The following is a 21,721-nucleotide window of genomic DNA, read 5'->3' on the forward strand; positions in this document are numbered from 1 at the left end:
GTCTCTGAAACCGCCTACCTGTGGTGCAAGTGCTGAGATGGGCTTTCTCAAGGAGCTGATGACACTTCCTTCACTAGCAGACTCCTGCGGCTTCCAGTCCAGGATGGAAGCCACGCCTTCTGAGCCATACGTCTCTTCATCCCTTATATCAGGAACCTGTTTTTTTTTTTTTTTTTTTAAAGTCAGCCGTTAAAAACCAAAGTCTTTCATTACACATATACATCACGAAATATAAAGAAGAAACATATGCTGCTGAATCAACAGTCAATGCTATTATGAAACAGAGTGGCTGCGAAAGGAAATCTGTGAGAGTTTTCCCTAACTTGATAGGGAGAAACATTCTCCCAACTATGTTTCACGTGTATAACCTTTAAAACAATGCCCATGACAGATAAAGGTCAAACAGGGTGAGATACGTATTTCTATGGAAGATCAGGCCTAGGAGAGCAATGACTTTGGGGCTTACGTCTGTGTCTGAAGCATCACCCCCAGAGCTCTCCTGTGTGCCGTGTGACCTCTGGAATCCCCTCTGGTGCTTGTACTCCACCTCCGAGTCATACTCATTGGAATCTCTCAGGGTAGACAAGCCGCTGTCGAAGCAGCTCTCAGGCAGGCTGTCAATGTCACAGTTTATCCTCTGCATGGGATCACAGAGGGCCAGAGAGTCACAGTCCTCATCCATGTAGGAAGAGCGGGATGACCTGGTGACAAAGGAGAGGACTGCTATACCTGAGGGCTGGCGATGCTCAAGATGACACAGCAATGGAATCAGACAGCAACAGAATCAAGAAGACCGATATTCTCATTCTTGCCAAGAGCCGCAGTGAATTCCATGATTAAGCAACAGGGGACATAAAATGCTCAGAGCAATAGTTCATTGTATGCAACAATCAATTAAGATAAAGACATTTAAATCAAACATTTAATAAAGGAAGCTATTTAAAAAAAAATCACCTTCTTTATTTCCTGATACAAAAAGAATTAGAATGCCCAGGATGTAAGTGCAATCTCAAGTTGTGTTAAGAAAAATGTACACAGAACATGTGAACCTTTTTATTCTAATGTGGTCAGACCATATTTTGAACAGCATGTCCATTTCTGGATACTACCTCTGTTATGACCTGAAACTTTAAACCCTCCAGTCTGAGAAATGTTTCAGTGCACTCGGCTTAAGTTGTAATGGTTTCTCTCCTCAAATATTTGAAGAGCTGACACAGGAAGACTATATTCTCTCAGGGCCAACTGATAAACTTTTCTGGGAATCACATCTCTAATCAACATGGTGAAAAATGCCAGACAATCAGAAATGTGTGGCCCTGGAATGGTCATACGAGATGAATTTTCTGCCACTAAGTGTGGACATGTCTGGAAAGACTCCTATGGGAGAGGTTTCATAGGGAGATGCCCCATACAAAGGCTAGAACTCCTGACTTCTATGGATCTTTCCACTTGGGAAACTCCAACATTTTATAAATGTTAATTACCTCATTTACTTTTGCTTTTCCATTTGATTCCCATAAGTATCTAAGTTTATACTGAAATAAAACAAGGGTTACAACTTACTTAGTTCCTACTACACATTGGGCATCATCCTAGCCACTTGGCCTACATGATGTCATCAGAAAGAGGAAATGGGCAGGGTATATAGGTCTCCAGATATGAGAAATAATAAGAGATGAATGTTCTTAGAAAAGAGAGGATAATCTTTTTTTTTTTTAGCGGTACGCGGGCCTCTCACTGTTGTGGCCTCTCCCGTTGCGGAGCACAGGCTCCGGACGCGCAGGCTTAGCGGCCATGGCTCACGGGCCCAGCCGCTCCGCGGCACGTGGGATCTTCCCAGACCAGGGCACGAACCCGTGTCCCCTGCATCGGCAGGCAGACTCTCAACCACTGCGCCACCAGGGAAGCCCTAACCTATTCATATTTTTGATAAGGAATGAAGGAGAAAAAAATCCTGATTGAAAAATCACCTCCATGAAAATACAGATCTAAATAAAAAATATAGGTATAGATCAGACTTTCTCAAACTCAACTTATATACATACCCTTTTAAAAGTAAACTATTCTTATCTGCCTGAAGAATATTTTAATTACAATTAAATATGTAAAAATACAAAACAAGTTATATTTTTGTTAGAGTTCTTAGAAAAAACTCAAAACTAAAACAAATATACAACTTAAAATCCAATAAGTCCACAAAAGCAATAAAATTAAATTTACAAGATGCCTTTAATTAAAAAAAATTTTAAGTATAGTTGATGTACACTATTATATAAATTATAGGTATACAATATAGTGATTCACAATTTTTAAAGGTTATACTCCATTTACAGTTATTAAAAAATATTGGTTATATTCCCCACATTGTACAATATATCCTTGTAGCTTATTTTATACCTAATAGTTTGTACCTCTTACTGCCCTACCCCTATATTGCCCCTTCCTCCCTCCCCACTAGTAAATACTAGTTTGTTCTCTGTATCTGTGAGTCTGCTTCTTTTTTGTTATATTCACTAGTTTGTTGTATTTTTTAGAGTCCACATATAAGAGATATCATACAGTATTTGTCTTTCTCTGTCTCACTTATTTCATTTAGCATAATGCCCTTCAAGTCCATCCATGTTGCTGCAAATGGCAAAATTTCATTATTTTTTATGGCTGAGTTGTATTTCATTGTATATATATACTACATCTTCTTTATCCATTCATCTGTTGATGGACTTAGGTTGCTTCCATATCTTGGCTATTGTAATGCTGCTATGAACACTGGGCTGCATGCATCTTTTAGAATTAGTGTTTTTGTTTTTTTCAGATATATATCCAGAAGTGGAATTGCTGGGTCATATGGTAATTCCATTTTTAGTTTTTTGAGAAAACTTCATACTGTTTTCCACAGTGGCTGCACCAATTTACATTCCCACTAACAGTGTATGAGGGTTCCCTTTTTTCCACATCCTTCACAAATAACATTCGTTATTTGTGTTCTTTGTGATGATATCATCTTTTTGATACAGCACCTGACAGGTGTGAGGTGACATCTTACTGTGGTTTTGATTGGCATTTCCCTGATGATTAGCGATGTTGAGCATCTTCTCAGGTGCCTGTTGGCCATCAGCAACCTCTTTAGAGAAATGTCTATTCAGTTCTTCTGTCCATTTTTTAATTCGGCTGTTTGTTTTTTTGATGTTGGGTTATATAAGCTGTTTATATATATGTTGGATATTATCCCCTTGTTGGTCATACATTTCCAAATATTTTCTGCCATTCAGTGGGCTGTCTTTTTGATCTGTTGATAATTTCCTTTGCTGTGCAAAAGCTCATAGTTTAATTAGGTCCCATTTGTTAATTTTTGCTTTTATTTCCTTTGTTTTAGGAGATGGATCCAAGAAATATTCCTATGATTTATATTAAAGAGTGTTTGGCCTACATTTTCCTCTACGTGTTTTATGGTATCTGATCTTACACTTAGATTTTTAATCCATTTTGAGTTTATTTTTGCATACAGTGTTAGAGAATGTTCTAATTTCATTCTTTTACATGTAGCTGTCTAGTTTTCCCAGGACTGGCTACTGAAGAGATTGTCTTTTCTCCATTGTATATTCTTGCCTCCTTGTAATAGATTTATTGACCATAAGTGTGTGGGTTTATTTCTGGACTCTCTATCCTGTTCCAGTGATCTATGTGTCTGTTTTTGTGTCAGCACCACACTATTTTGATGACTGTAGCTTTGTAACATAGTCTGAAGTCAGGGAGCATGATTCCTCCAGCCCTATTCTTCTTTCTCAACATGATTTTGGCTATTTAGGGTCCTTTGTGTTTCCATACAAATTTTAAAATTATTTGTTCTAGAAAAATGCCTTTGGTATTTTGTTAGTGATTACATTGTTAGGGATTGCATTGACTCTGTAGATTGCCTTGGGCAGTATGGTCATTTTAACAATATTGATTCTTCCAATCCAAGAACACAGTATATCTTTCCATATGTTTGTGTCATATTCAGTTTCTTTCTTCAGTGTCTTATAGTTTTCTAAGCACAGGTCTTTTACCTCCTTAGGTAGGTTTATTCCTAGGTATTTTATTCTTTTTGATGAGGTGGTAAATGGGACTGTTTCCTTAATTTCTCTTTCTGGTAGTTCACTCTTAGTGTATAAAAATGCAACAGAATCTTGTATCCTGCAACTTTACCAAATTCATTGATGAGCTCTAGTAGTCTTCTGGTGGCATCTTTAGGATTTTCTATGTATAGTATCATGCCATCTGCAAATAGTGACAGTTTCACTTCTTCCTTTCCAATTTGGATTCTTTCTGTTTCTTTCTCTTCTCTGATTGCTGTGGCTAGGACTTCCAAAACTATGCTGAATAAAAGTGGCAAGAGTGGGCATCCTTGTCTCGTTCCTGATCTTAGAGGAAATGCTTTCAGTTTTTCACCTTTGAGTAAATGATGTTAGCTGTGGGTGTGTCATATATGGCCTTTATTATGTTGAGGTATGTTCCCTCTATGCCCACTTTCTGGAGAGTTTTTAAAATCATTAGTGGATGTTGAATTTTGTCAAAAGCTTTTTCTGCATCTACTGAGCTGATCATATGGTTTTTATTCTTCAGTTTGTTAATGTGGTGCATCACACTGATATTGAAAAATCCTTGCATCCCTGGGATAAATTCCACTTGATCATGACATATGATCCTTTTAATGTATTGCTGGATTTGGTTTGCTAATATTTTGTTGAGGATTTTTGCATCTGTATTCATAAGTGATACATAGGTTTTTAAGGAACCTATGGGGGTTCCTTAAAAAACTAAAAATAGAATTACCATATGATCCAGCAATCCCACTACTGGGCATATACCCTGAGAAAACCATAATTCAAAAAGACACATGCACCCCAATGTTCATTGCAGCACTATTTACAACAGCCAGGTCATGGAGGCAACTTAAATGCCCATCGACAGACGAATGGATAAAGAAGTTGTGGTACATATATACAATGGAATATTACTCAGCCATAAGAAGGAACGAAATTGAGTCATTTGTTGAGATGTGGATGGATCTAAAGACTGTCATACAGAGTGAAGTAAGTCAGAAAGAGAAAAACAAATATCGTATATTAACGCATGTATGTGGAACCTAGAAAAATGGTACAGATGAACCGGTTTGCAGGGCAGAAGTTGAGACACAGATGTAGAGAACAAACGTATGGACACCATGGGGGGAAAACCGCGGTGGGGTGGGGATGGTGGTGTGCTGAATTGGGCGATTGGGATTGACATGTATACACTGATGTGTATAAAATTGATGACTAATAAGAACCTGCAGTATAAAAAAACAACTAATGCTAAACTCTCTTTGGGTTATTTGTATGGAAATATGTTAATATAAATGTTTCAGACATTACATGAAATTTCTAAAACTCTTATACGTTCTGGTATAATGTTATAAGTCATAATTCTAGTTATTACCTTAAAATGTATATCTCAGAAATAACTAAATTTCCTTGTCAATTGCATTATTATCAACTTTCATCAGATCTTTAACCGTGGTCATTTTTAAGTCTTTTGTCATTTACAGACAGTTCTGGGTGTACCCTGATGCTTTTGCAAAAATGTTCCTATAGAAGGGTTTCATCTTCAAGGAATTCATGGAAAAGACTCTGACAAGTACAGGTTTCTGGTAACTGACTATACTGCTGAACTGAATGAAGAAGCATTTTCAGAACTCTAATGGAAAACTGATGAATTCATAAAAGTGCTAACAAAAGATCAAGATGAAAAAAAAATTAATTACATGGGACTGAGTGAACTGATGAGGATGATTATAATTTTTGTGACTTTCTGTTTGAATAAAAAAAAAAATCCCACAAGGACCCAGAGGCAAAAAATATACAAATCAATTTTCATTGCTAAGTAAAGGAGCTGTTACAGTGGAGGATTACTGGACTGAATGTCAATATTATGACATAGTATGAGTGTGTTTCAGAAGTGCAATCATTGTTGCTTTTGTTGTGGTCATCCATGTACAATGCCTGGTATCAGTTTATTTATCTATTGTAAAAATAAAATACAGTGTGTGTGTGTGGAAAAAGAAAAGAAAAAAGAAAAACGTTCTGGAGGTGGGTGGTGGTGACGGTTGCAAAACAATGTGAATGTACTTAATGCCACTGAACTGTACACTTAAATATAGTGAAGATGGTAAGTTTTACGTTATGTATATTTTATCACAATTTTAAAAAATAAAGGATAATACCTTTTTAAACTTAAAAAAAGTAATATCTATTTCTCAAAAACAGAGAAGCCAGTTTCCTACAAATAGATAAACCATTCAAATTTTTTATTAAACAAATCAGTGAATAATAAAAACATCTGATACTTGGATAGAATTTTATTAAAAGTGATTACCAGTAAGCCTTGGAAACAGACCTTCCTGAAAGGGGATATGGCCATTTTGCTAATGCCAAGATACTAAGTCCATTATTCTTTAGACCAAAAGTCCTCAAATGAAAAGGGAAGGAACATAAATTATGAAAGTGGCATCAGAAATGGAGAGCCAGAGACCTGCAGTTTATGCACTCACGTCTACCATCAAACTTTGATATACTCCAAGTTAGCCTTTTAAGTAGCAACACTGGACATGTATATGTATACACATGTGTACACAAATGTAATCTTTCAGTTTTTACTGCTAGATCTCAAGTTATAGCAGGGCTAATATTTCACTTCATTTGATTAAAAATAGAGCTAAATCCTCACTTCTGGGAAGCCTCTGTGACTCCTTTAATGCATTAGCGCATAAACATCTACTTGCCACATTTCTGTTTGTTTTGAAAGTTTGCCTTTCCTTGAACATAGCTTGCATAATATTATACTGAGCTATTAAACATTTACAGATTGTGCCAAGAGTCTCAACATCATATACTGCGTATATCACAACATCACATATGGTAGTTCCACTGGCTTCCCTGAAACACCTCTTACTGAGGGCACTTCTAAGAAACAAGACTTAATAGGCATGAGGTAAGGGTAAGCATACATAAAACCAAGTCACGATAACATCTTAAAGGAATCACTTTACTCTCTCTAAAACATCTTTACTTTAATCTTTACATGTTTCATGTTTCATAAATTTAAAGTAAGATAGTAGAAAACAGATATTAGTGCCCCAAATATATTCTGTTATTCTAATTTACCTGTAAGGAAATGTACTTTCCTTTTAACTCTGTTCCAGAATTTAAACAAAAAGTAAGTAGGTGTTAACATACCTGTCATAGCCCAGAGGTTGAGGAGAATGAGCATTAAATTTAGGACTGCTTCTGGAAATTGTATTCCCTGGCAATATATTATTTATGCGCTGTAATACATAAAATACATACGCAATATTTTGTTATTCAATGTAAAAATTTTATGTACATTTTTAAAAACTGTAGCACACTAGTTTACTAATGTAATGAAAAGTTTGGTATCCTACATGAGAAAACGAAAGCACAGAAATCAAGGGAAAAACTGCAACAACTGCCCATAGTACTCTCTCCTCATCATGTCTTAAGTCCAAACCCTACCATATAAGCCATAAAGGGGAATCCTGGTTCCCCAGATTTGCCAGGACCCTGCAATACTGACTGAGGATTTATCTCTTCTCAAACCATCATTTGGCTTAGTAGCTGACTCATCCATACCCAAAGCTGTGGCACTGGAACCCCAACCTTGAAGCTGACCCCCAAAAGTGGGGGAAGAGGCTTTCTGGCACATGTAGTCTAGGGAAAGGTCCTCAAAATTCCAAACGGGCCTTAGCTTGTTTCTGTAGGAGGATTTAAAGCCCAAGGCCTCCACTCTGATGATCTCACTACCAGAAAGAACAAACCAGTGGGTCTAAATAAACTCCTCAGCCAGAAGCACCCTCTCTCTCCTCTCAACTGGGCAATATATATTTTAACCTCCATGAGACATCGTTTTCTTCTATTATTGCTATCTGTGCACATCTTAACTCCCTACTATACTATAAACTCTTCCAGGACCCAGGTCACACCTTATATATCTTTCTCTGGTTTTCTGGAACATTGAACAAAGAGTTGGCTGACACCTAGACATTTATTTATGCAGAGCAGTGGCATATTTTTTAAGTTGGGAAAATGTCTCCTTTTATTATATGAAATAGTTTCTCATTATTATAAGTTCTCTTCTAAGAAAATACATGATTTTTATCAAAATACTCTACCACGAGAAAGAATGAAATGCATTATAAAATTCTGTCACATACCAAGGATCTGTTGAACTTGCTGTAACTGTTTTCAAGGGCACTCCTTAGGCCATCGTTACTGTCATGCAGTTTCCTGTTAGCTGTTCTACAAAGTAAATAGATAGATAAGGAAAGTATTAGTGGGGGTGAAAGTCACCACGTCTTTTCAGGCTGTGATATTCAGAACGTGGCATTACCACCGCTTGTATCCTTCTACCACTTCCCTTCAAACCTCATAAACTGAGATCATAATTCACTACTAGAACTGCAACTTAACAACGTGTCACCTCTCTTTAGAGGTCTCAAGGCATTTTAGGAGTGAGCCAGCTATGCTGTGGAACCCACTGCTCCTTCATGTAGCTCCATTATTTGGATAGGTTTGGTGCAGGTCTCTGTTCCCTAAAGGCCTGAAGCCAGCCGGCCCTACCTACTCTCTATCCCCCCTGCATGGATGTGCTGTGTTATGTCACACTTCTTTCTCCTGGCTACTCCTTCATCCTTCTTGTGGCATGGTGCTGTACCGCCAGGCACTGTTTTATACCAGTTAAAGGCTCCAATGTTGACTCAGGGTTCAAACCCCAACTCAGGTACTTACTTTCTATATGCCTTACAGCAGCCATTTAAGCTATCAGAGACTGAGCAACCTCTTCTATCAAATGAAGTCTCCGCCTTAGAGGCTGGCTACTATCTCCCTGCTTCAGGCTTATTCGTCCTTCAGAAGTCAGACGCTTCCTAGACCTTTCTGGTTAGGAGGATGCCCTTACGAGACACTCGGCTCCCCTTGGGCCCTGCCGCTCCTCTGGCGTCTAACATCTGTAAGTACTGATCAGGTTCCATCCTCTTCCCCTGGACTAGCCCCGTAAGGAGAGAGGCCTTTTTCTCCTACTTGCTACTGTATCCTCAGCTCCTGGCATACCTGAACCATGAAAGGTGCTGAGTGAAAACCGGCTGAATGAATGAATAAATGAATTAACAGGATTCTTGTAATATATCAACTCTGCCATTGCCACAGGTGAGACGTAATAAGCATTCATAATGATGAAAAAAAATTGTCAAATCTGACCTGACATCGTTTGGGGGGAACTAAAACCAGAAGCAAATACTGCCTAGGTGAAAAAGAGAGAAAGGGGCAGTGGGGAAGGGGGAGGTTTTGTGGGGAAGGTCTCAGAGGATGGAATTTCTAAAACGTAGCGGCCAATTTGACAAAGCAGGTGTAATATTTCCAAGAGGTTAAAAAAAAGAAGAAAAGAAAAATAAACTGCTAACCAGACACAATAAATTGCCAGAGAATGATCGTGTATGCCTAGTGATGTGACATGCACTATGTGAGACGCCTGACACCTCTCAGCGTGCTGAGCTGCAGAGAAAGCTGATGAGGTCAGGGCCATTGTCCTTTACAGTAAAATAAAGGTATCACAAAGACGTGCCAGACATACCACCTGACTTGCGAGCACTTTTAGAGAATTATACTCTAGTCCCTGGATTTGAATAGTTTATGTAGGATTAGAAGCATCAGAAAGCCAAGCTGACGTGAACACACCGTGTTGAGAAGGGACACGCGTGGAGCCGCGAACCCAGCCTTTGATATATGGCAACTCGTGTTACATGTGGCACCTATTTTACTAACAAAACATAAGTTAAATGTAAATGTGATGAGGACTTTATATGAGAACTTACTGGAGTATTTCAATTTGCCTCTCAAGACTATTTCGATCTTCTGTGTACTCTCGGATTATTTCCAGATCCCTGTAAAATTATATTTTATGTTTGAATGCGGATTAGGTGTTCAGTCCTGCCTTACCGACACCTACCCTCCCAGACCTCTTTCCGCCTTTTCCGAAGGCCGTGGTCTTCTATCTCTCTGTGCTGCTGCCCAGTTCCTCTGAGACATCAGCAGCCTCCTCTCCTCCTGTGACCCACAAGCACATCCACACCTCTGCTTCCTCTCGCAAGGCTCTGTTCCCCCCGTCCCCCTCCCCACACCCACCAGCTCCTCCACCCCAGCCCACTGACCTGGTTCTGTTCTTCACTGGGACTGAACCCCCTGATGTTCTGCTGAGTCCCCTCTCCCCAGCTACTCACATTACCAATCCCTTCCGCCCAATCCATTCTCTCACCTCTGACTCTTCTCTGCTCATTCCAAGCCGTATGCAACTTCAGCCCCAGCTGTACTCTCCCTTCTTGTGATTCCTTCTCTCCCTTCTTGTGATTCCTTCTCGTCTCTGTGCTCCCAGCCCTGCCTGCCCTCCCCGCCTTACCCTAAGCCACAGTGGAATCCACAGGACCAGGCTTTCTCTGTTCACTGTAAACTCACGCTCAGCGATTCCTCTGTTGCTTTATTATGAAGAAGCCCTGGCCTCCTCCTTAAAATGTCCACTCAGAACATCAGCCACTTACCTCCAGCCCCTACCTCACACCTGCCCCATTTCTAAGCAGATAAAACCCCATCACTAGCTTCCAAAAACCCTCAGGCTGTCAAATTTTGTCTGTAATAAGCTGTCCATTTGCTCTCTTGATAAGGCTAAAAGTTTCCCAATTGTCTGTAGGAATTTAAGTTCCTTAGCCAAAAATTCTGGGGCCTTACATTATAGCCTTAAACTAGCTTTTAAACTTTTTAATCATTTTAAACATTTGCCTTTCCATTCCAAATATCTTTTTCTGTCCACCAGGCTGACCACTGTTCCCCAAACCAGTCTTATCCTTCCCCATGTCCTTGCCCCCGCTTTGGGTTCTGCCTCACCTGGAACATCTCTGAGACTCTTCTCCCATCTGTGAAATGGGGATAAGGAAAGTCCCTATCTCATAGGAAACCATGAATGCGTTAATGCTAGTAAAGTACTAAAGACAGTGCCGGGCAATTGTCAGTGTGACCTCTGTTGCTTGCTGACAAACTCATCTCAAGTATCTCTTCTTTAATAAAGCCTCCACCTTTCTGAACTAAAGGAACACTCTGTCTACCATCTCATGGCAATGAACCCAACCTGTGACACTGCAGTGGTATTGTTTCTGACATGGCTGAGTTCTTATGCTGTTTAACTCCATAACGCTTTTAACTTTTAATTTTTCCCAACTAAATGTGAAGTTCTCAAAGAGCAGAGGCCACGTCTTTTCTTTTTTTATATATTCCACACTCATAACTCCTTATCTAGCTCAGGGACCTGTATATAGTAAGTACTTAATAAATGTTTCACTGCTTTCCATTACAGGACCTTAATTCTGATTAAAGTCTGCAAACCAACAAAACACAAGATGTTTTTCTCAAGTATACATGTACTAGGGGATACACACATAATACTAATGCATATAGATGAATTTTATATTTAAATACCCTTATATAAATATACATGTGTATCTTCCTTATATATAATTACATGCCTCTGTGGGTACATGTGTGTTAGGTCATATGTTATCAACACCATACTGCAAAACTAAAGCAGAGCAAAATAAAATGACTTGCCTAAGATGTCTCATTTTCCATTATTTTATGTTGTAGGGCCAGGATTCCTACCTTCAAAGCACTTCAGTTAGCGCTGCCTCTTGACACTTTAGATATATTCTTCTGCTGCCAGTTAATTCAAACATTACTAAGACCTGCACTTTCCTGAGCAGCCGATAATTTAAAAAATTGAAAACACAAAAATCACTAGGAAATCTGACACCTAAAGTAAAATCTTTAGAAAGCAAAGAACACATTAGTAAAGTTAATAAAGAACCCTTTATTACTACATAGCTGAGCTTCATTGACATGGATGGTTACCTAAATAAACATTCCACTCAAACTGGAAAGTAAAATGTGAAGTTTCATACCTTTCAGAATTCAGACTCTGATCAGCATAATCACTTTTCAAAGAATCTAATTCACTCTGAAGAAAGGCTATGTTTGTCTGGGCTTCTAAAAGATCTTTCTTAACTTTCTGATTTTCCTAGAGGAAAGGCACAGTGCAGGTCGTTAGACTCAGAGTTTCTACCCGGGAGAAGTGAAGTCAAGTGTAGTGTAACCCTCCCACACATCACTCTCACCCCTCCACAAGTCTTCAAGTCTTGGTGTTCAAAGAACTAATTATCAATTCAAGGTAATTTGATATTTTCATAAAGTATTAAACAAAGTATCAAAAATTAAATCCTCAAAGCTCTTTTTTTTAAAATACTTGACATTTGGTGTGAAACTACAACAGTCAAGAGTTTACCATGATGTACTTTAACATGTTATTGGCAAATTAACGGAGACCAAACATTTAAACATCTGTTTTACTTAATGAGAGCTGTGGAACTACTGATAGATATTCTGTGGAATTAACAATACCTGTTACCAGGTAGACTGGCTACTTTTCACAATAAATCCTATCACCTAAAATTTTAAATTTTGCACTTGAAAATAAGCCAGTGTGGTTAGGAGATTTCTATATTTTTCTTAAAAACAGAAAAACAAACACAAAAACAAAAAAGAGAAAGAAGAAAAAAAATCATTGGAGGCTTCCAGTTCAATATGGTGGACTGGGCACATGAATTTGTCTTCTTTCCCTTTTGAGACCCCATTAACATGAAATGCCAAAGGAAATAAACCAATAAAAATTAAAAGAATGGAAGAGGGGCCCATCAGCAGTCAAGTGATTTAAACGTATTGCTGGAAAAAGGAAACTGGATGGCAATGTGCTGACAAAGGGAAGACAGTAGGGGAAAAGGAGGTCCAGAAGATGTGTGTTGAAGGTTCTGCTGTAGAACAAAGAAGAGACAACTGGTCAGGCAGAACCCCAGAGAGTGAGAAAGGGGGTCTGGAAATAGAGATTCAAACTGTACATTAAGACATGCTGCCTCTCAAGCCTTTACCTGCTCTTACCCTAGGAAAGAAGAGCAGATAAGCCAGAGTTGATTCCAAAGGCAACAAGACGGGGCTCTTCTTTTTAAAAATAACTGAATGATTCCCAAAAGGAAAGCTAAGGCTTCTCTCTGAACATCCAGGCCCCATGCATCTGGTAATTGGGTTCCTATGTCTGACAGCCAGCTTCACACACAGAGCTCTGAGGAAGGCCATCTTTCAGGGGAGAGGCCTTGAGCTAAATAGATGTTTGCCTAGCTGTACAGGAATCCTACCACAGCTACCTAAAATGATCAGAAATTCCAAGATGACATCTGGGTAGCAAGTTTAAAAAGCAGCCAGTCCGGGGCTTCCCTGGTGGCGCAGTGGTTGAGAGTCCGCCTGCTGATGCAGGGGACACGGGTTCGTGCCCCGGTCTGGGAGGATCCCACATGCCGCGGAGCGGCTGGGCCTGTGAGCCATGGCTGCTGAACCTGCGCGTCCGGAGCCTGTGCTCCACAACAGGAGAGGCCACAACAGTGAAAGGCCCGCGTACCACAAAAAAAAAAAAAAAAAAAAAGCAGCCAGTCCAATAAAAACTGAAATTTCCTGGACTCCAAAATTAATATTTTCAAGGAGAAAAAAACAAATTCCATGTACTGGAAAGAATAAATAAGAAGTTGCAAGGTATAGGTAATATCATGAAGATGGCAGGTTCTTTTTACAAGAAACCAAAAACTCCACCAGAGAATCCAAGAGAAGTAAGCAACTCTACGAGAACATTGTGATCCAAGCACAAAACCAACTAGGAGGTAGCAAAATCTGAAACTGGTAATGCATAAAGGGGATTTATCTGACCACAAAGCTGGGGGACCTTCTCTTTTGAGTGGCACAGGGATAATGACTGGAGAGAAAGAACTGCAATTTTAGCTCACTTCTTGGCTCTGCAGGGAGAATATTTAGAGTCACGATAAAGGAAATGTTCATTATTGGTTTTCAACTTTTAGAGTCAACCTGAAAACAAAATAAAGAAAATGACGATAATATAACGATGTAGATGTTATCATTTATGGCAACAGAAATACTAAAGATATGGTCAGCAGAAGATGGAAAAGGGACAGACAAAACTTGCAGGAAGGGCAGGGCAATAATACCTCATCTTACAAAGTCAGGGAAACAGATAAAAGTTGATGTTATAAGAATGCAGGGGTTAACTATTTAAAATTTAAAGGCCATGCCATTATTGCTTTGAATAAAAAAAAAAAGCATTTACAATAGGTATCACTGAGGGAAAAAGCCTGCATAAATATAATACCTTTAGTCAGAGGTATTTCAAAGACTTTCTCTAACTGTAGTATTAATTTCTCTTTAAGCTTTTATTCCTGGAATATTGAAATCATAGCATGATTTTATTTAGGAAACAGTAGTCTAACAGGAAATATATTACTGTAAGTGAAAAGTTAATTCTTACCATTGATAAGTCATAAATTTGTTTTTTTAATGCAGCTACATCTTCCTTTTGACTTATGTGTTTTGATTGTTCTTCTAGCTGAAAAAGCAAATAAAAGTTGGGAGTTTACAAACTCACTTTGAATTGATTTGGTTAAGTTTAGGAATATATGTGCATATAGATATGGGAATTCTAGAAGTCTCCAACTGTCAACATTATATGACCTTATAAATCATTAAACTACATATAATCCAGAAGGATTTGAAAATTTGCTTTAAATAATTTAAACATTTAAAAAAGGGGTTTTCTTATTTCATGAATTTTCTTTTTTTTGCCAAGGTACATTTTTTTTCTTTTTTTTTTAATTGAAATATAGTTGATTTACAGTGTGTTAGTTTCAGGTGTAAAGTACATATTATACATATGTACTTATGTACAATTACACACATATATATATATTCTTTTTTTACATTCTCTTCCATTATAGGTTATTATAAGATACTGAGTATAGTTTCCTGTGCTATACAGTAGGTCTGTGTTGGTTATCTATTTTATATATAGTAGTGTGTATATTTTTCTTTGAAACAATTGAAAAGCCGTTTTGGGGAAACCATTCAACTATCAAACAACTCAGTCCTCCCTTTTTCAGTTATGTTGCGTATGAGTCTGGACCTTTATATTCTCTTAAACTTTATCTGCATTTAACACTTGCTATTCTATATCATAATTACTTATGAGTGTTTTAACTCTCTTACTAGAGTCCAAGATTTTTAAGAGCAGAATTGGTGTCAAAAATCAACTATGTTTTCTTCATGGTGATGTCAAAAAATGCTTATTTAATGATTTAAGTCAATAAAATTTAAGTATGGTATGAAGTTAGAGACACACACACAAAATTATATAAATACACAAATGAGCTTTACTTCCTGGTTGATTACTGAATATTACCAGACTAAATTGGCTCAGAAGCATCCCTAACATGGACAACAAAAATGTCTTTCTTACACATAGCTTACATCCCTTGGGAAATGTGGGGATTTGTGCGTGTCCATTAATAGAATATGCATGCATTGATCAAAATGAATGCGATATTTCATCAGAATCTAAGTACTTTGATGATAGACTTTCTTCATCTTGCCAGATGGCATCAGTGGAAGGTTTTCAAGTGGCTGAAGCCGAAAAAGCCACTGATTTTAAGATCATGCCAATTTCAGAGAAAAAAAATTGTGGGGAAAAAAATGAGTTTCTCAGAACCACTGGCATAAGGTAACGTCTGGCGATTATACTAAATCTGTAGACTTCTGTATATTCCTTTACAGCTTTTAACATGTTCTCCCATAAATTATCTCTTACTCTCTCGCAGAACAACCCTATCAGGCAGGCAGGAAGGCTGGTGTAAGTGAGAAAGCACCAACTGTGTAAAGACAGAAAGACAACCCATTGCTTATTAGCTGAGTGACTTTGTGCAAGTTATTTAACCTGGAACTCAGTGTTCTCGTCTGTAAAAGTGCGAAGTTTGCACTTTCCTCAGAGAAAGTTTAAGAATTTGATTTTTTTTAATTATGAGGAAGAGCTTAATAAGCTACAAAGTCAATAAAATGTCAGTCACTGTGGTTAGACAGGATAGTTTATTATTAATCCCATCTTACAGACGAGAAGCTGACGATCAGAATGATGAAGCCGGACTTCCCTGGTGGTGCAGTGGTTAAGAGTCTGCCTGCCAAGGCAGGGGATACGAGTTCGATCCCTGCTCCAGGAGGATCCCACATGCCACGGAGCAACCAAGTCCGTGAGCCACAACTGCTGAGCCCGTGTGCCACAACTACTGAAGCCTGTGCACCTAGAGCCCATGTTCTGCAACAAGAGAAGCCACCGCAGTGAGAAGCCTGTGCACCGCAATGAAGAGCCCCCGCTCGCCACAACTAGAGAAAGCCCCCCGCGTGCAGCAATGAAGACCCAACGCAGCCAAAAATAAATGAATATATAACTAACTAAATAAATTTATTTAAAAAAAGAACAATGAAGCCAATTGTCCTGAGTGTTACAGAAGAAATTGGCACAGTCTTTTTTAAATTAAAATTTTTTTTAAATTTTTGGCTGCGTTGGGTCTTTGTCGCTACGCATGGGCTTTCCCTCTAGTTGCGGCGAGCGGGGGCTACTCTTCGTTGAGGTGCGTGGGCTTCTCATTGCGGTGGCTTCTCTTGTTGCGGAGCACAGGCTCTAGGTGCGTGGGCTTCAGTAGTTGCGGCACGCGGGCTCAGTAGTTGTGGCTCGCTGGCTCTAGAGCGCAGGCTCAGTAGTTGTGGCGCATGGGTTTAGTTATTAGCTCTGCGGCATGTGGGATCTTCCTGGACCAGGGCTCAAACCCGTGTCCCCTGCCTTGTCAGGCGGATTCTTAACCACTGCACCACCAGGGGAGTCTGAAATTGGCACAGTCTTGATAAGGACTTGGGTCTCGTCGCTCCTGACTCTTACTGTTCAGGGCCTATTTGGTCTTCATCATATGCTATATGAAAAAACAACTCTGTGTCTCCTCTTGCAAACATTCTCTTAGTTTAAAGATTTGGATGACACAGAAATAATTGAGGACAGTGACTAGGAGAATCTGTGACTCTAGCATTAAGCAAAGGATTGGTCCATTCAATTTCTGTAATACAAGAAGGATATTATGGTCTAATGACCTTTGGAAATCAGATATAAGGTTGACGTTGATAATACTTTTCCAAGAAGGATACTGGGGAGAATTCTTAATAATTCCAGAGGTTTAAATTGCAGTAACCCACAAATGCAGTTAATTGTCACTTAACCTCGTTCAGTATAAACACTGGAAGGAGCATTAAAGGTTATCATATGAACAACCAGAGAAGCAGAGTGATGTGCCTCTATTCACAAGGCCACTTTCGGGGACGATTATTTTTTAAGTACCATTTTCATTTTAGCTAAGGAATTTCCATTAGTTATGGAGACCATCCACATGCAGGAAGTGAATCCAATATTATGCTGGAGCCAATGTGTACCAGCAGGCAAGAGCCTATTTATCTTAAGCATTTCTTCCCAAACTCTGCATTCAGTGATGTCAACTTGGTAGCTTGAAATCGGTAATGGTGGGAATATTTATACCATGAAGATCGGCAAATGCTACAAATGCCTCCTCCCTTCCTCCCCTCTCCAGAGCCTGTTGTTAAACATCTACCAGCATACCACTGAGTGAAATGGACCCTAATCATTAGAAACCAAATAGAGCACAGGCCAAAACCAATCACACCTCTGCTTTCATGTCAATAGGTTCTCTCCCACTTCCTGCTGATCAGTGGTCCTCTAGATCTGGAACTTTCCACAGAGAAGAGAAGTATTCATTTCATTTAATAAATATTCACTGAATACATATACCTTGCAGTAAGCTGAGTGTAGGGCTACATGACCAGGAAAGACAGTGTCCAGGCTGTCGTGAGCAGACAGTCCACTGGACACGTGGGACTTGAGGGCACTTGGTAAAGACCAAGGAAAGAAAACTGAGGTTTGATGGACAACTGTTCAAGGGACCAGAAATATTTATTAGATCTATGCAGAAGATAGGCTGCCCTTAGAAATAGAAATTACAGGCCTTTAAAAAAAATTCTTGCCAAGGAGTCCAATTTGATTCTGAAATCTGATCTATCCACTGCTTCAATATGATTCTGCATGTTTTTAGTTGCTAAAAATGTAGACACATTGAGATACTGAAAGTATCCCTCAAAGTCCAGCTGCCACAAACCTACCTTTTTGAGTTTCTTTATTGTCACCTGTAGATCTCCCACTTCTGTTTCATACTGACGCCTGAGGTCACTGAGGGCTTCTTCAGCTTTGCGTTTTTCCTGAAAGAAAAAAAAAATGATTTTGTTGATTTAAATAGGTTCTTCAAAATCCTGTAGGTGAGAAACCTTTTGTGTCAAACTAAGGCTGACCCCAAGTCTCCTACACAGAGACAGTGAGAAGGTAAAACAGAAGTAACCAAACTTTAGATGCCCAGCACTTCTGGAATGGAAACGTACAAGACTGAAAGAACTGCGGAATCCCACAACCTACATACACACGTAACCTGGGGTGACACCTCTAAGACCACTACTCAACTGTGATAGAGGGCTGCAGCACATCAATTAACTATCTAATTAAATACTGCTGTGTTTAATTAAAAGCTATGGCACAATCAAGGGCCCCAGTGCTTGCCTGAATCCTATCATGTCATCAGGACTCAGGAAGGCCTGATGGGTTTACTGTTTTTCCAAGAGTTTACACCTTATCTAAATTCAAACCATATCACCTGCAAATTTCTATGCAAAGTGCTGCCCCATAGGCTGGTACTTCTCATGTGTGTCACCCCTGGTACAGAAAATGGTAAAAGGGCACTCCAGGAGGTCAGGGGCTGCAGCTCCCTTGAGCCCAAATATCTTTCAGTTTCCTTTTTCTCTTAACACATTATGGAATTTAATATCCTATGTTCTGTATTCAAATAAAGTTTTAAGTTTATAACCAGTGGAGTTGAGTGTAATAAGACCTAAATAAATGGAGAATATAACAGGTTTGTGGATTATTCATTATTAATAAGATGCCAAATCTCCCCCAGTTGATCCATAGATGCAATGAAGTCCAGTCAAACCCCCAACAGGTTTTGGGTTTTTGTTGTTGTTGTTTTTCAAAATTGACAAGCTGACAAGGAAATTGAGGACCTAAAATAGCCAATACAACTTTGAAAAAGGACAAAGCTGAAGAACTAATACTAGACTCATTATGGAACTAATTCAAGACATTATAAAGCAATAATCATCAAGACAATGTAATACCAGCATAAAGATAGACAAATCAATCAATAGAACAGAATGGAGAGCCCAGATATAAACCCAACACAAATACAGAAAACTGATTTTGGACCAAGTGCAAAGGCAATTAGCAGAGAACAGATAGTATTTTCAACAAATGGGCTGGAACAATTAGATATGCGTATGCAAAAAATATGAACTTTGATCCATACCTTACAAACTAGATCCTAAATGTGAAATCTAAAACAATAAAACTTATAGAAAAAACACAGGAGAAAATCTTTGCAACCTTGGGTTATGCGAAGATTTCTTAAATATCAAAAACATATCTGTGAAAGAAAAAACATATCCATGCTGCCCACGTCCACCACTACTTTAAATCTATGATGCATTGGACTTCATAAAAATAAAAAATTTCTGCTCTTCAGAAGACACTGTTAGGAGAATGAAAAGATAAGTCAGGAAATATTTATAGATCAGAATATATAAAGGACTCCCCAAACTCAATAATAAGAAAACAAACAACCTAGTTTTAAAAGTGAGCAAAAGATTTTAATAGACGCTTCACCAAAGAAGACGTAAAATGGTTGCCTGACAAGGAGGGGCAAAGAAGGATGGCATGACACAGGGGCGTGGAAACCAACAGTATGTGAACATACCTTTATCTTGATTGTGGTGATGGTTTCTCGGTATATACACATATCCAATCTTATCATAGTCTACACTTTGAGTAGGTACAGTTTATTGCATGCCCATTATACCTCAATAAAGCTGTTACAACATATTTTTAAAACCCTAACTGAAACAATGGGATAAACACTCTATGCGCAAGAGGAGTCAAGGTCAGGAAGAGGTGAAGAACGTGGCTAGAGGACTAGGGGAGGGCACTGGGGAGCAGGGGAGACTTTCTCTGATCTTTGCAAAATTTAGGAAAGTGGAGAGGAGTTATCAAGGCAAAAAAACCCAGCTGGAGTGAAAGCAGAGCAATGAGCCAGGCCAGAGCTGCGGCGTGAAGAACTGTGTGTGGGGAGCCAAGGTAAGCCACGCTTAGTGGAGGTGAGTTAGGGAAAACCTTCAGTCAGCGTGGATGTGTTATTCCAGAGAGACTAGGAGACTGGGGCAGACTGGCAAATAGGTGTCATCCCAGGGCCAGAGCTGCTCCATTGGCAGCAGTGTGCTGAGATTTCAGAGACCACATCTGTGCAGTGACTCACCAGCCACTTACGCCATCGCTGTGGAACAGAGAAAGATGCCATGTATTCACCACCCCTGTACCAGAGCCAAGGAAAATGAGGAAGATGGTATAATTAACAAAACATGAAGTGATAAGGGGTACGGCCATGGTCAGGTATCCATCACCAACAACCAGTCTGGGAAGTGCTTAGCTGGAAGAGGCGGAGATTTGATGACAGAATAACGCATATGCTTGATAAGTGTGTGATGAATGAATGAATGCACAGATGAAATGGATGGAAAGGGAAAAAGGCAGAAAAAAATAGGATGTTACTGTTTCTAGACTAGAAGTAAAGCGCTAACAAAAGAATGGGATAATCATTGTAATAAAGCTGGACCATGGACTCTGAGCTATTCACTCTGTGAACATGACTTCCAAACAGTTATTAAATGTGTTATTAAGAGATAAGACAATCAAGAGAGCCAAAGGCATACATGTGGTAAAGCAATTTAAGGTGAAGAATCTGAAAGGACACAAGGTACGCAGAGCACCGGAAAAGAGCAGAACTGCAATGGCCACGGTGCCCCTACCATACCTCAGGCACTGCGCTAGGCACGCATACAGACCCTCCTTAAAGCACGTAGGTGGCATTATCCATCTAAAGTTGGAACAACAAAGGCTCAGGGGTTATGTTATTTTTCCAGTGCCACTTAACGGAGACGGGGCAGAGCCAGGAGGCAAACTAAGGTCTATTGGATGCCAATACCCAGGCCCTTCTCACTCAATTTTCTGCCTCTCAGAGTTAATGGGGAAAATGAATAGAAAAAAAGGGAATGTTCAACCTGAAGTTAGCTACTCAAAGAAATATGTCTATTTTCTGTTTTCAGTAAACATCAATCACCCAAATATATTTCATAAAGGAAAAAGATAATTATTTCTCCTATGGAAATCACTGAAGGTAGCACCCAACTTTCAACTATGAGAGTTCCTGTATTGATGAGTAAAAGTATATCCCATTGTAAAACAACACCAAAATTAGGAGAGAGCATTTTAACTTCATTGTAATCTAGATTTAAAGTAGCGGTGGACGTGGGCAGCAAGACAGTGGTATTAAGGGTGGAGCCACCATCCTTTATGAAGGCGGGCTCTGCCTTCTCCTTCAGGCCTCAGCTCTCCTGTCCCCTCTTCACAGAGGCCCCTGACCTCCTAACCCGAAGCAGCCTGTCTATCACACATGCCATTTCTTTACTGTGCTTGTTGCCATCTGAAATTAGCCACT

General features: G+C 39.2%; 1 protein-coding gene across 1 annotated transcript in view; it reads right to left on the minus strand.

Annotated features, from left to right (window-relative positions):
* The window catches only part of RASEF (RAS and EF-hand domain containing), an 83,536-nt gene that overhangs the window by 20,300 nt on the left and 41,515 nt on the right, over window positions 1-21,721 (minus strand). Inside the window, exons 4-11 of the mRNA XM_032634686.1 lie at window positions 18,231-18,326; window positions 14,494-14,571; window positions 12,035-12,150; window positions 9,905-9,973; window positions 8,249-8,333; window positions 7,254-7,342; window positions 467-701; window positions 19-156 (exon numbers count right to left, since the gene is read on the minus strand). Coding sequence (XP_032490577.1) covers window positions 19-156; window positions 467-701; window positions 7,254-7,342; window positions 8,249-8,333; window positions 9,905-9,973; window positions 12,035-12,150; window positions 14,494-14,571; window positions 18,231-18,326 — 906 coding nt within the window. The remainder of the gene's footprint in view (window positions 1-18; window positions 157-466; window positions 702-7,253; window positions 7,343-8,248; window positions 8,334-9,904; window positions 9,974-12,034; window positions 12,151-14,493; window positions 14,572-18,230; window positions 18,327-21,721) is intronic.

Source organism: Phocoena sinus, chromosome 6, assembly GCF_008692025.1.
Source record: "Phocoena sinus isolate mPhoSin1 chromosome 6, mPhoSin1.pri, whole genome shotgun sequence".
Classification (NCBI taxonomy): Eukaryota; Metazoa; Chordata; class Mammalia; order Artiodactyla; family Phocoenidae; genus Phocoena; species Phocoena sinus.